This window comes from Microchirus variegatus, assembly GCF_963457635.1.
Source record: "Microchirus variegatus genome assembly, chromosome: 7".
Classification (NCBI taxonomy): Eukaryota; Metazoa; Chordata; class Actinopteri; order Pleuronectiformes; family Soleidae; genus Microchirus; species Microchirus variegatus.
This window is the reverse complement of record NC_139808.1, coordinates 17,131,820-17,146,626: the sequence shown is the minus strand read 5'-3', so window position 1 is coordinate 17,146,626 and position 14,807 is coordinate 17,131,820. Positions and strand designations below refer to the sequence as shown.

Here is a 14,807-nt window from a genome sequence, read left to right as displayed (position 1 = left end):
TGGCCAATGATAATTAATCACTGTTTGAAACATGACGGGTGTTCCTTGTACCCTGTAAGGAGACCCTGGCACCAATAAGTGTGAGAACCCCTGAGAGAAAAAATGCCTCTGATTATCGAAGACGCAGGAAAAGTCTTTCTCAGTCAGCACTTGTAAATCTGGTTTATCAGCTTCTCGAAACTCCTCTCGGCTTCTATTTTGTTTAGCATATAAAGGCTCTGCAGAATGTTTTTGAAGAGGCTTCCTGATTGGATGTGTTTTTAATACTCTGTCTTCGACGCTTGTTTTCACTTTGTAAAACACTATTTTCTGTGTGCCTGACGGATTAAGTTTAAGTCATCTACACAATCTCTATTTTGGCGCGCATATCTTTTTATCGCTCTTCTGATTCAAGCAAGCTGGCAGCTTTACAGCTTGCCTTTTAAGTGCCAAACATAAATGTCGCCGCTTTATGTAACGCGTCATGTTTTGAATAAATGTCTCCACTTGCCATTTTTGACAGGCCTGGTAGTCGATCTGATAGGCAGTGACACAAATAGACTGGCTAAATCAAAGTAGACATCTTCTACTGACTGTCTTCTTCTTCTTCTCTGTCATTCTGACAGAAGTGAGAACTCGAACTCGAATAACCCCCACGTCTTGAGGTCGGTGCCCACTGAGCGTGCCTCCCCCACAATGGAGTGCACAAAAATCCACTCCTCAAACTCACTGGAGTCAGAATAATTCAGTCTGTACTTTTTTTCCCCCTATCCACTGACCATTTCAGAGCAGTACATGGTATTTCTCACTGTCCCCACTTGGCTAAGCAGTGTTTGTGAAGCCTGTCTGGAGGTCTCCTGTGGTGGAGTCTACCTGCTGCGTCCATTTTTAGGTGCGCTTGGTGTTCTTGAAGTGGTGGAGAAATGTCCCACCCTCCCAGACTTGTCCAGTCTGCCAGCACTCTGTGTCTTACCCAAAGCTGGTGTTTGAGCAACTCTGACAAAAATGGCAATGTTTGACCACACTGTGCCAAAAAAGACATGACATTGATGTCAGCCTCCAACTGACCCAGGACCTTTAAATTTACCTACAGAGACACTAGAGCTGCATTTCCACCATATATTACAGTGCAGCTGAAGTTGCCTCAGTATGGTTTGGATTGGTAATCCCTGATGTGGCTTAACCACTGCAGGGTGTGTTCGCCAGATGACAATAGCTTTGTCAGTTATGTAAACAGCATGACATCATACCAACAGAACACAGTGTAGCCCGCAAATAAATTCAACCAAGAACACAACACAGTAAACACTGGTGCATGCTGTCATCTTTTGTCAAAAAACGAAATACAAAGTGCCTTGGATTTTCTTTCTGTTGTCATGTGTTGCATTTAAAATGGTGTGTTTTGTGTTTTTTTCCCCCATTTCATTTCCTGTTATCTGGAAGTGACAGTTCTCTAGTAGTCCATAGGTACTAGACTACTAGGAGAGCCAAAAAAACAGGATGGTAGAGCTCAGTTACTTCGGTGCCCCTCAATCAAAATGTAAACTAGGGAAGCACTCGGAGAGTGCAGACCTCCGCCAAAGCAGCCCAGTGCCTAATACACCCTGCACGGATCACCCCCAAAATGTAATCACTTGTTCCTGGTCCCATTACAGACATTTCCTGAAAATGTCATCCAAATCCGCTTGCGACTTTTCGAGTTATGTTGCTAACAGACAGCCAAACAAACTCCAGCGAAAACATATACCTTTCTGGCGGAGGTCAATAACTGCATCATGTACGGGGCTATAGTGGGTTTCTATCAGTTTGTTTGTATGCTGATTTTGTACTTGGTTTGATAAAAAGTAAATGCAAATAAGTGCAATGGAAAAATATTCAGTGAATACAGGATGAAGTTTAGTGAGGAAAACACAACATTCTACAACAATAGATTGAAATAGCAACAAAACACAACCATGTATCAGCTACTGCCACCCTTCATTTATGTCCGACAGTTGCATCTTCTTATACCACCTATTGCTTATGTTGCTGAACTGAGTCCCAGTGAGTGGAAAGAACACAAAAATGAACACTTTTCCTCAACATTTTGTCAAAATGTGTGACGTATTTAAATGGAAACCAAGTTACTGACAAACCTTTTCAAACAAACACATAAAGGACACCCATTTGTCATCTTATTTATTTATTGCACACCTACTGCAAGCCTTGGAATTCACCTCAAGATCCAAAGCTGGTATTTACAAGCTGCATATTCTAGATCATTCTGATAAAAAGCTGCTGTTTTTCCACCCCTGTGAGAAATGAGACACTTAGGGAGTTGATCTGATGTCTGTGGTTTCTCAAGATGTGTGATAACTGTGTCACAGGTAAGAACCTAGCAGCAGTATAAGTCACCACCAACACTAAGGTTAGGAGAATAAAGGGGGGGGGGGGGTGGCGTTGTCTTGCTCATTCATAGGCAGCATTGTTCTTAATTTCTCCTCCGAGTGAAGCAGAGTTAGACAGGCGAGGTTCCTCCTGCAGACAGCGCTGGACGCATGTGGAGGTCACCGTGTCTGTGTGTTTTCTCAGAATGTGTTAGAGCCTGCATTCACAACAACAGCAACAGCAAATCGACTTGACCTGCATTCTGATTTCAGAACATGTGTTTGCTCCGACTTGGAAACTAAACACTGCCCTCTATTGGATGACACGGACACTGCGGGTGACGGTGCCTGACCCAATCACAGAGGACATGACACAGAGGACATCAGTCCTGCTCAACCACGCAGTACTTTGAAACCCCTCCTATTAAAAAACGGAGAGACGAACTCCTGTGTTATAATGACTTTAATAAGATTTGATTTGTTTCTTCTATTTAATCCTGTCAGAGTCGCTGAGTGTGTCCAGCACTGAAGAGCTCCCACTTAACATGATGACTCAAGACAATTAGTGAGATTTGTTCTGCGCTGATGATGCTGCTGCTGACCCCACTTCAATTTAGAGGTTATTCTGTTGAGGCGGGAGGTGATGCATGAAACTCAAGAATAATGTCATACACATGCTGAGTGGAATTTAAGTGAGGTCCAGAGAGAGGGAGAGTTTAATTTCATAGTTATTTTACTGACTAGCTTAATCAGAGACGCCGCCGCTTTGACCCCAGCTGCTTTACAAACTCACACAAAACTGCATTAAGTCATGCACTGAAAACTGGACTTTTAAAATATGTGCAAAGCATTGGGGAATTAAACTACTGTCGCATGTAAATGTAAAAACTGGACCCAACGCTGGCCTCAGCACATGTTCTGCAGTTCCCAGAAATGGTAAAGAAACTGGCACACAGAGGGGGAAAAAACATCAGTGAGAATTTTCTCTGCATTGAAGGCAAGACTTTATTTATGTCAGCTTTAATAATTAAATATTTTGAAGTTACACGATGGTAGAAAAACAAGGAAGCAACAGCATCCTTTGTGGTATGTGAAGGAGACATCCGTTTCTTACAGTCTTTCACAAATATTACACACTGGTTCAAAAACTCAGTTCTTCTACTTCGGCTTCTCCCTTTATCATCTGCCTCCACCTTTCCCTATCCCGTATGTCCTTCTGTTTCACCAGCTGTCCTCATGTCCTCTTTCACAACATCCATGACCAATCTCTGTGTTCTGTCTTCCTCTTTTCCTCCTGCCCTTCACTCCGTCTTTGTCCAGTATGATCACAATTCTCACAAAAGTTCAAGGTACGTTCAGTTGAGAAATTTTAGCAGTTAATGTCCATCTTTTTTTAAATAAATAGGTGCTAGATGACATTAGCATTTTCCTGATGAGGTAAACCGGGGTCCCAAACCCAAATGGCCTTGGGGGCCACTGAGAATGAACATGATATCAATTTTGTAAATAATCCTGCTCTGATTGAGAGGAAAACAGATGATGAAGTATGGCACATGAGGGGACAGCAGTGTGGTTGACAGCTAGTATCGTCCAATATGGGTCTGTTTTTTTCCACAAACAAACTGGCTTCTGCAGAAGTAGAAACATCTGAGCAACATGTATGGAGAGCTTGCTGTAAAATGGCGCCACCACTCTGGCCACTCATGCTCTGAGCCTGTAAACCGGTATGGTTTGATTCAGCATTCATGAACAGTATTGCAGAATTCTCCTTCTAGCTGCCTCGTCTAATGTTGGAAACATTTTCAATTGATGAGAGAACATGATAGGATTCAGACAGCGGACCTTACCCAGATTTCATGGCTGAAAGAAACGGTTGTATCAGTAGTTCAATCAGGACAATATCAACTATCCATCCATTATCTACCGATTTATCCTCTACCGGAGGGTCGTGGGGTGGAGGGGGGGGCTGTGCCTATCTCAGCTGACATTGAGCGATAGGTGGGGTACACCCTGGACAGTTCGCCAGTACAATATCAACTAGTCGGGACAAAAAAAAAACATGAGCAACCAACCTTAGAAATCCATCCATCTTCTACCACTGTGTCCACGAGGGTCGTGTGGGACGTTGTGCCAATCTCAGCTGACAGGGTGAAAGGCAGGGTTCCCACCCTGGACAGATCACCACTCCATCACAGGGCCACATATAGAGACAAACAACCATTCACTCTCACACTCACCTATGGTCAATTTAGAGTGTCCAACCAATTTACCTAATGCCCATATTGCATGTTTTTGGACTGTGGAAGGAAACCAGAGAAGCCAGAGAAACTGGGTCTTCTTGGTGCAAAGGCAAGAGTACATCAACTGTGTGGCCCACCTTAAAAATCATGTTTAAAAATCAGTTCTGCTGCAATATGCAATATTGGTCACTGATGCTGCCAATAAAACGACATGAACCCCTTAAATTTATGAAGCTGAGGTCAAATTAATAATCATTAGGTGTCAAGTGGCTTATAATGCCCCTCGCGACCTGACATTTTGCTTCTCTGGAGACGAGTCTTCAAAGGCTGCCATTTACACAGTGCTGCGCAGTGGATTAATGCAGTCCACTTATTTCCCCTGAGAGCCTGGGCAAATTTCAGCAGTCAAATGGCCGCAGTGACAGACTGCGTATTATAAATTGGCCAACAGGAACAACTCTTTGAGCTGTGCTTGTACAAAGCGACATGAATAGTCACCGGTATTTAATGGGCAAAGGTTCAGTCACAAGGTAGAAAACCATTGGTGAGCTTTTACAAAAGGTGCCCTCTAAACATCTGGAAGGTCAAATTGTCTGCCTTCATTCATTTTCATCCACCTTTTTCTTGGGTCTCTCAATGTGACACGGGAGAGATCTGACACTCATAGCTTTATTACTTTCAAAACAAATCCTCAAGGCACACTGAAAGAAAACCTTGTTAAAAAAATAAATAAATAATAATAATATTATTAATAATAATAATAATAATAATGCATTCAAGTGCTTTTTTACCATCTCTACCTGGGAAAGTAGGGTTTACAGGAAACTACAAGGAGACAGACATTGGACAGATTGTGATGAAGCTATAACTAATTACATTAAAATGATGGAAGTGTGGCTATTTCAGTTACTGGATTATTGGACCGAGAACCAGCTTGAGACATGGATGCTCGTTCTCACTGAAAACACAAAAGAAAAACAGAGTTGAGACTGCTCCACATAATGTTCACCACATAAAATCTACACCCATCTTATGTCTACAATTACCTCTTGGCGTCAGACAGCCCTTTTGACTGGAAATTAAGTTTGTAAATTGCTTCCTGCACTGAAGACCATAGAGGAAAATCAGCACATTTAGCTTGAGGGGACACAGGAGCTGCTGGTCCACTTATGCATTAATAAAGTATGTTACTTTGGTAAATCTGAACTATGGATTTCAATTCCAAAATGACAATATAATTTGAAATTTGGAATTATTGGAGGCTGCAGTGGACCAACACATGCTCTGATGAAGAAATGCTGGATTTCTCAAGGGACATTTTTTATGGGTCAAAATTCAAGTCTTTTTAAACAGAGGTTTAGAAAATGATGGAACAGTTGGAACAGACTTTATTCATTACACCTGTGGTTTCCATTTGGACAACTGCTGCTTACTGCAATCAGGCACAACAGTAAAATAGATTACTTAATTAACAGATGGTTCATTCTGAACCATTGAAAAATACTTTAACTATTTATTCTTCATGGTTTGACAGTCAAACACATTACTAAGCCACATTAAAGTCAATTGTTTAGCTGATATATCCTTTTAAATGTAGATGTAGTGCAGCAAGTTGTGACCACCATAAAACCACATTTTGAGGACACTGTAAACACTACTCGCGCACACAACGGAGAAGAAATGAGCTGCCGTATGCAAGTAAACAAGTCCACAACACATAAAAATGTTAACATTTATTGCTGATTCTGAATACCTCATCGAAAGCAAAAGCATTCAGAGTATACACAGAAATTATACAATTATATATGGTTTCACAAAGGCAGTGAACACATACTGTATTACAATCTACAAAAAATCTACTTTACAGAAATTTAAAATCCTAAATATCAAAAAGTACAGCTGCAGAAACAGGTGTAGAACTGGAACCAGAAAACTGCTCTGGATATTGGTGAAACAACATGGTGACATCACAATATAAAGAAAGCAGAGGTCATCTTTGTACTTTACAGCTGGTTTTGGAAACTACAACTGGCAGACAAAACAAACAGAACTCCAAAACAACTTCTGAATTGAAATGATCATATAAATTATGGTGGTTTTATGCATCCAAAATATATAATTTTACAGAGTACACCTCTACAGGTAGAATGTCATAGTATTGTTCAGTGGGACTGGTAGTGTATCCTTGCAAAATAATATGGTTAAAATAATATAAGGGCACAATGGAAAGTAAATACTCTCCCATCACACAATGATGGGTAAGTAAATGTTTAAAACAATCAGCCTGTTGGAGTTAACAAGATAGACATGAGGGCACCCCCTCATGACTATGACTATAGGTTTGGATCATTGCTTGACTAAGGAATTTTTTTACATGTGCTTCAGTCGGGAACAGAAATGGTGGTTAGCTCATATTTAAACAAATTTATAAATAATGAGGGCTGGTATGGCTCTGTTCTGACCCTCGTAGTGTGGAACACTGGGCTTAAAGGGTACAAAACCAGACCACCAATCCTGGAACAGTGTCCAAATGGCTGGAGAGAGTGGCATTAGATCCAGAAGCACTCAAAGCAACTCCATAGAAAACACAAAAATCCAGCCAACAAACTCAAGGCTGCTTAAACCAACCCCTTTTAAGGGAAAATTCAAGATATGAAGATCAATAAAATATTCCAGTAAAAAAAAAAAAAAAGCCTTCAAACAAATGTTTTTCTATGCCCACATCAATGCCAGGTAGCCATTTTGGAGGAGTGTCCAAAAGCGGGACGAGGCGTTCGTCTTGTATCAGAGGAGCAGTTGTCCTCGTTTCCAGTGACAGTCAAGCTGGATTCAAGGACAAGCTGGTTTGTGGTCACATGAGGCAGCAGGAGGACTTGGTTTTAGTCTAGTCCTGCTCCATAGGCTCCTCGGTGGTCCCAGTGTTCGAGGTGGCACTTTCCATGGCGGCCTCTGTGGGAGGTTCAGTCGTACTGCTGGAGGGAGCGAGAGCTACGTCTTCTCTGCCTGCTTCTGCACCATCCTCTATGCTACAGCTGCTACCGCTGCTGCTGCTGCTACTACTACTACTACTACTGCTGCTGCTGCTGCTGCTGCTGCTGCTGACTGGGTCACTGTTACTCTCCTCACTGTCCCTGCTGGTCTCGGGGCTCTCCAGGACTCCTGCAGGTGCCTGCTGTTCAGTCTGATCCATGTCACTGCCGTCATCCTGGGAGCCACACGGTACCTCCCTCTCAGCCTGCTCCAGTTCCTCACCGGAGCCTGAACACACTTCAGCTTGTGTGCTGCTTGTTGGCTCTGGTCAGAGAAAAAAAAATATGGAAACATGTTCAATCACAACAGAGAGTGAGGTGTTTTTACTTTTGTTTTACCAAAGTGCACCAATAGGCTCAATGAAAACTGTTTGTCATCCATGTCAGAGCATATCAAAACCCAAACAAATAAATGCCATGAGACAGGAATCTATTTATTAGTATTCTCATCCTAACAATTAAAAGGGAAATGGTTTATTTCCTCCAAATCGTTCAGCCTGAATTGGCATCGAGAAACAGTGCCTATAACCTATGTGAAGAAGCACTGTTTTCAAGGCAGTGTATGAGGGGAGACTTCGAAATCCCTGTTCAAACTGACTATATGACTGTGGTAAACTATTGTAAACAAATATATACCATCTGAGACAACATCACACACCAAACAACAACAACCTTTGAAACACATTTGGTAATGAAATAAAACCTGCCTTGGTCTTCAGTGGCAGCAGCACTGCTGGAAGCTTCATTCTCCTTGCTGTACCCAACCTTCTCCTCCTCTTCTTCCTCCTCCTCCTCCTCTTGGACCATGGCTTCTGCCTCTTTAGATAGGCAAGAGGCATGCGAGGGCCTCGGTGAGTCCACTTCCTGCTCTTCCTCTTCATCATCATCTTCCTCCTCCTCTTCATCTTCCTTGGTGAACTTCAATCTCTTCACTTCCAGCTGCTCTGCTTCCATGTCCTCTTCTGTGTCTGGGTGTTTGTTCTTCATGGAGCTTCCCAGGGAGGCTTCTGAGGCAGAAACCTCGCTGAAAACACAAAAGAAGCAGGAAATACAACATTGATTCCAATTTGTTCTGAACATAAATTGAATTTCAGGTGTGTTTTGGCTTCCGACATGCCTGGTGTCTTCCTCTCCATCTTGCTCTGGATTGAGGTCTTTGCCGTCTGTGCTGTCAGGCAGACCATTAGCAGCTAGTGAGGTAGCCAGAGATAACTTCGGTCGATTCAGCGGTCGGGGAGTTCCTGGACCGTTAACTTTCCTGAAGGACAGCAAAAATACAAAATTAGTAAATACAGCATTTGCCTCTGAAGCAGAACCTGCATTTTCCATGGCAAATGAATGCTAATCACTGCGAATAAATGTCATGTGGGAGCATCACCTGTTACACCTCAAATGGGATGATGATCTAATTTCTCTGCCTTCGTCTACACAGTAATTTTTTCAGTGTAAAAGTAACGGTGTCAGTTTAACACCAATTCCGATTCAGACAAGGTACAATCAGGATTTTTGTGTAAAATTTAACTCATTCAATGTTAACATAACACACTGTGTTATGTTAACATGTGTTAAATATAAAGAGTTAAATTGACTCTTTTAGAGTTTTAGTGTTAGTTTGACACCGTTACTGTGTATTGTTGGATGGGAGGACGGCAAGAGGTGGCCTTGGCTAATTTACACTAATTTAGCCACCTTATTTACTCCGTATACTACTACAGATGGTAAAGCTGTAAGAAACGTGAAAAGCTCCAATGCATATCACTATTTATAAGGCAATACGGTCCGTTATGTTTTGTTGAAGGATGTGGGATACAACCTTATTCATTTTAAAAGGCAGACAGAGAGCCGTGTCAGAGACTTAGAGTCCCACATCACCAAACCTGGGTTTTAATTTTAACATCACTTAAAATACAAACCGCAGGATGTCAATTCATTACAGGTACACAACAGCTGCCGTCACCACTGTGTTTTACCACTGGCAAGAATTAGCTTCTTCCGCATCCGTTCCTCAAGTTCAGGTCTAGCGATTCCAGGAATAATGTGGATATACATATATTACAATCAATGAATAAATCCCCAATCCAACCTTTCTGTAAAGGCAGAAGTGTTTCCAGGAAGCATCACTCCATTCATTCTATTGACGGCACTGCATCCATTTTTCCTGCACAAAACCAAAACTCTTAGTACACTGGAGAACAATCATTCCCAAATGTACGTAGTTTGTGTATTATGACACTTACTCTGAGTTTGGATGCACACAGCTGACCACCATTACGTTCTAGAACAAAACAGTAATTGAAAAATAAGTCAGTGAAGTCATCAAAAAACAAAAAACATACATAACGTTCATACATACCTTCTCCACTCCCCGAAGAAACTTCTCTGTTCCTGTGTAGTTCCTCTTGGGTTCCGTCAGCAGCTCACACAAGCGCTGAATGGTAAATGGAATTCTAAAAATAAAAGCAGCAGAATTAATTTTCAGCAACAAAAAAAAATAATTGTTCAGCAGTCCTGTTAAAAATATCCTAACTTTGTATTCATTCTATGATTTAGTTGATACTGGATGACAGTTTTGGTGAGTTTGAGAAGATATATAGGCCAAGAAATTCCACATTCTACACCCCTGCAATACACCCAAATAACTACGATAGACAACTTGTGCGTCTCCTGCCATTCCAACAATTTGTATTCGATATATGATATACATCTTTCATTTAATTTCACGTCTCACATGTTTCATTCATATTGCAAAGCTTAAAAGAGAGAACACAGTAACAGCCAAATGTGTACGCACATTTCATGAGGAGAAAACCTAAAATATAAGTATTATTGTGGTGTGATGACACAACAGACCTTATGCTCACTGATAATTACTTTTGTGGTTAACCAATCTCAGGCCTGTGGTCGAGGCTCATTTTCCATTAACTGTGGGTGCATTCAAACTGAACAGTTTGCTTTGTTGGAGCACACACATCAACCCCAACAAACCACAACAGGGACAGAAACGCGCTAGGTCTGGTGCAATTGGACTGAACAAGGCTGGCGTGAATAGAGTGGATTAGAAAACACAAGTGGACTGAGTTGAAACTTTTAGTCATATGACATGCCACAAGTGTGAGATGAATAATATAGTGACAATTCACCCGAGTAGAGATTGCAAGTGCTCTGTGCATATAGTCAATTGTTTTGGAACTTCCTCATATCCTATCTGAGTGATCAGTCGACAGCGTGGCTTTACTATAAACCCTTTTTATGAGGACCAAAATTATGTTTCTAACCAGTCTGACTAATTAGTATATTATCAATGTGTAGCTGTGTGTGTGTGTGTAAGGGTCTTTGTGTTGACGTGAGCAAGAGAGTGTAGAGCCAAGAGGAGCTGAGTGAATCATTCATGATGGATGTAAATGGCATGGATCAGTTAGGACAAATATGTGATCCAATCACTCAGACTACTACAATCACTGTGGCCACCACCAAATATAACATTAAATAGTAGCGCACATCAACACATGCATATTGACAATGAACAATATGTGACTCTTTCCTCTATCCCTGCATCACAGCTGTTGTGTGTGGCCTGAATGGACACAGGCGGACAACACGTGGCTACTTTGGAAATTTAAAAAAAGGAAAAAAAATTAAAGTTTTGGGTCAGGACCTGTCATATTGGCTGAACTTTTTATTTTAATGGTCATGTACACAACACAGCCCTGTAATTGTGGAAAAAGAGTATTGACCACACAACAGTGCACCAGGGAAACTTAATGCAGGTGGTTATTACAACAGCTCCAAAGACAAATACAGATTAAAATAATAAATTAAATAAAAATTAACAAATAAAGTCCAAAGAGAAAAAAAACAATATTGTGACAGCCCTTAGAACATTATCATTTGGCCCTTATGAAACAAAATGTGTTTGAAAGTACCAACAAACTAAATCTGATCACAATTGGACACAGGACAGAAATTCAGGATACAGTCAGACATACCCAGAGCTGTCCACATGTGACTGAATCTCTTAGGACAGATGTGAATACCAAGTATTAACATGGTGGACATGACAGTGAATAGATTTAAAACCTACCCATTGTATCCATTCACAATCTTCAGAATTCTCTCCTTCATATCTTCAAATGGAATCGACTCCACGTTGGGATTTGCAGGCCCTCTTTGTTCAGGCGCTGAAGCTCTGAAGTCATCCATCACATTCTCCAACTTAAACAGGAAGTAGCTTTTAAATTGAGACCACTGAACCCTGGAGGAAAATTGTAAACAAAGAGGCTTGTCACTTTGAAAATATGACATTTGAATATAAATACAGGATAATTCTAGGCCTTTATAAATAGATAATAATATGTATCATGAGCACACAATAAATTAAGAAAATGGTAACTTAAATGCATGCTGTACAAGACAATTCTAAACCGTAACTACTTAAGGCATACATTTGTCAGTTACAACTTCCTACCAGATGAAATGCAGTGTGCACTGCAGTAGTGGAAGTAGTAGTAATGACAAGGCCTGTAATGTTCACTTACATGGTCTCTCCAGTCTTGGCAACATGACATAGAAATTGTTCCAGAAGAGGACATGGCTCCTTCTTTGCTTTTTTATCAAAGTCTGAGGAGAGGGGGAAAAACAATTTACATTATATTACAGCCATATCCGATATTATAAGGCTTTGCTTCGACCTAGTTTCCACAACAGTTTAGATAAATGTGCTGTGAACCCTCGAATGTTTTGAGCAACAGTCATCTACATAAACTAAATAAGATTTGTATGAAGGAGTCTAGTGGCACTTGGACTGGATACGTATTTATTTTCAACATAAGGAATAGGAATGGTGCTGCTAAAACTGAAGCTGTATATCGGCTAGCTGTTTAGCAATGACTAGCTCAAATCCAGCACACACTAGCACACACTAGCACACAGCCGCATCAGCGTCGCCGGCAAAGTGTTTTATCACTAGCCGGTGACAATAACCAGTTCTATAAATTGAGCCGAAAACACCTAGAAGCAAAAATGTGACACAGGGTTCAAACACCGGGTAAATGTGTACTTTTTGAAGGACAGAATAAAGAAGAACACAATGTTTTAGTTAGCTTTCTGGCCGAGCTAACATATTGAACAGGCAGCTATTTCCGTCAAACCGCTTGTGATGTTAGCATTAACTCGAGCTAGTAGAAAGCTAGCGACGTTAGCCTGTGAGGACGAGCCGTTCATTTCGTATCATATCACAACTGCGGGGATACACGGACCACACACAACACCCACATATACACACGAATCAAAGAAGTAACGTGTAGAGACCTCTGAGCGCCTCTTGGAGCGAGTCAATTTCCATCACGTCGTTGCCCTCTGTCAGTCCCGTGGATGTAAAAAGCAGACTGGCGGCTAGCTGCTGCAGCTAAGCTAAGCTCTCACAGGGAAAGAGGAGGGAGTATTTTAATATGGCGCCGTGAGGTCACTGCCGCTACAGCTACAGCAACCACTTTTATGCATGTACAGTATATTGCATACATATATTGTAGATATAATTTCTATTTTTTTTTTTTAACTTGTGATTATAAGGCGTTTTAATCATAAGATAGCATTTCTTAATGCTTATATTAGACGTAACATTTGTCCTACAAATGCCTTTATTTACTTTTCAGGTGCAATGTGGAAAATTTCTAAACAAGATACCATGAAAGAAAAGTCACAAGTCCAAGACGCCAAATATCCTAAATAGTCAAAAAAAAAAGAAAAAAAAGAGAAATATAAAATAATACATTGACACACAGCGAAGTCTGAGCATCGACAAGCAGTTATGACAGCTCCAAACTTTTCCTTTTATGTAATGTTGTCCTTTATCTTTATATGATGTTTTCAAAATGCTATGAGGCAGGGTTATTTATATAATAACAATCATGATAATACATTTCCAACCATTAACTTTTTGTGTGTTTCGCCTTATGGGGCTCTGATGTCACAGTTTTTATAAGAATGATAATCTGAATGAAAACAGTAGGGGTTCCATCACTGTTGATACTTTGCTTTGCCTGTGTTGGCCTCCAGTCAGCAGCTTGGCGCCCAAATAAGAATAAACCAAATCTCTGCAAAAACAAGAGAGCTTTTAAATATTAAAAAAAACTCACCCATCTGTGTATAAAATCCAAATGATTATGTATTTTCTTCATTAAACTTTGTCTTCTATCATATTTGAGTGCTTTTATTTAGGTCTACCTTGAATAATGGTTAAATATAATGTATAATATTTACTACAGGTGACCATAAATACTCCCCTATGATCGAAAGTTTGGCAAAGAGGCTTTTTCCGGATCAGTGGTCCCAGAGCGCAACATGCTTTGTTTATCATCATCAACTGTTGATAGATCCACTGTTAAATATTTAATGGGAAAAAAGAACATGAAATATCTTAGTGTGGAGCCTCCATGAACCTTTTTTTGTAAGAAATAGTTCATAATTTGTATAAATACAACTTTAATGTAATGACTAGATTGAAAGAATGACAAATAGATGGGAAGAAAGGACATACGGCATCATATACAAGAAAAAATACTTCATGACTGTTCATCAACTAGACATTTTGGAGAGGGGACAACATTTCTGTTTGGGTGTAAATGCAGTCCGACGTTTTAATTCTGTGCCTTTTACAAAGAAAGCAATGTCTATAGTCCATTCCCACTGTAGCTACATGGATTATGATGTGAAACGTACACAGATTGAAACACTGAATGCTGCAGATAGCAACAGGTATGTGTAGTACATGTAGGCCAAATGTAGAAATTGTAAGCAGCCTAATTTGTCTCCATTTCCCCTTGTTTTCTCCCTCCCTCCCTCTCGTCCTTCCGGTTGTGTCTGTTTGGCTGAACTCCCGCACCACCCACCTGCTCATCATCACACACCTGCAGTTCATCACCACTGACTGCCATCTGCACCATAAATACCCCATCTCCACGTCCAGATTGTTGTACAGCCCACAGAGGTAACGTCACGGCCCAACTCTGCTCTTGCGTGCCTCGTTTGCCCTCTCCGCTTCTGCCTTAGGTCACCTTCCTTTCCCACTTTTCTCTGCTTTCCACATAGATGTCACAAACTAAGTCTTGAAGGAAAAAGGCTGGAAAGCAAAATTGCAAATCGATTGTGACACAATCTGTAGGAATGAGGCTGATCTACAGCATACAATGTCATCA

At 40.8% G+C, this 14,807-nt stretch overlaps 1 protein-coding gene across 1 annotated transcript; it reads right to left on the bottom strand.

The window, feature by feature from the left end:
- Positions 1-6,576: 6,576 nt before the first annotated feature.
- ppp4r2b (protein phosphatase 4, regulatory subunit 2b) lies at positions 6,577-13,009 on the bottom strand. Its single transcript, XM_083893060.1, has 9 exons — positions 12,922-13,009; positions 12,150-12,231; positions 11,696-11,866; positions 9,968-10,061; positions 9,852-9,889; positions 9,698-9,772; positions 8,728-8,872; positions 8,322-8,634; positions 6,577-7,879 (listed from the first exon to the last, which is right to left on the bottom strand). Exons 1-9 carry the CDS (start codon positions 12,953-12,955, stop codon positions 7,470-7,472), a joined length of 1,362 nt encoding a protein of 453 aa, XP_083749186.1. The 5' UTR covers positions 12,956-13,009; the 3' UTR covers positions 6,577-7,469.
- Positions 13,010-14,807: the final 1,798 nt, after the last annotated feature.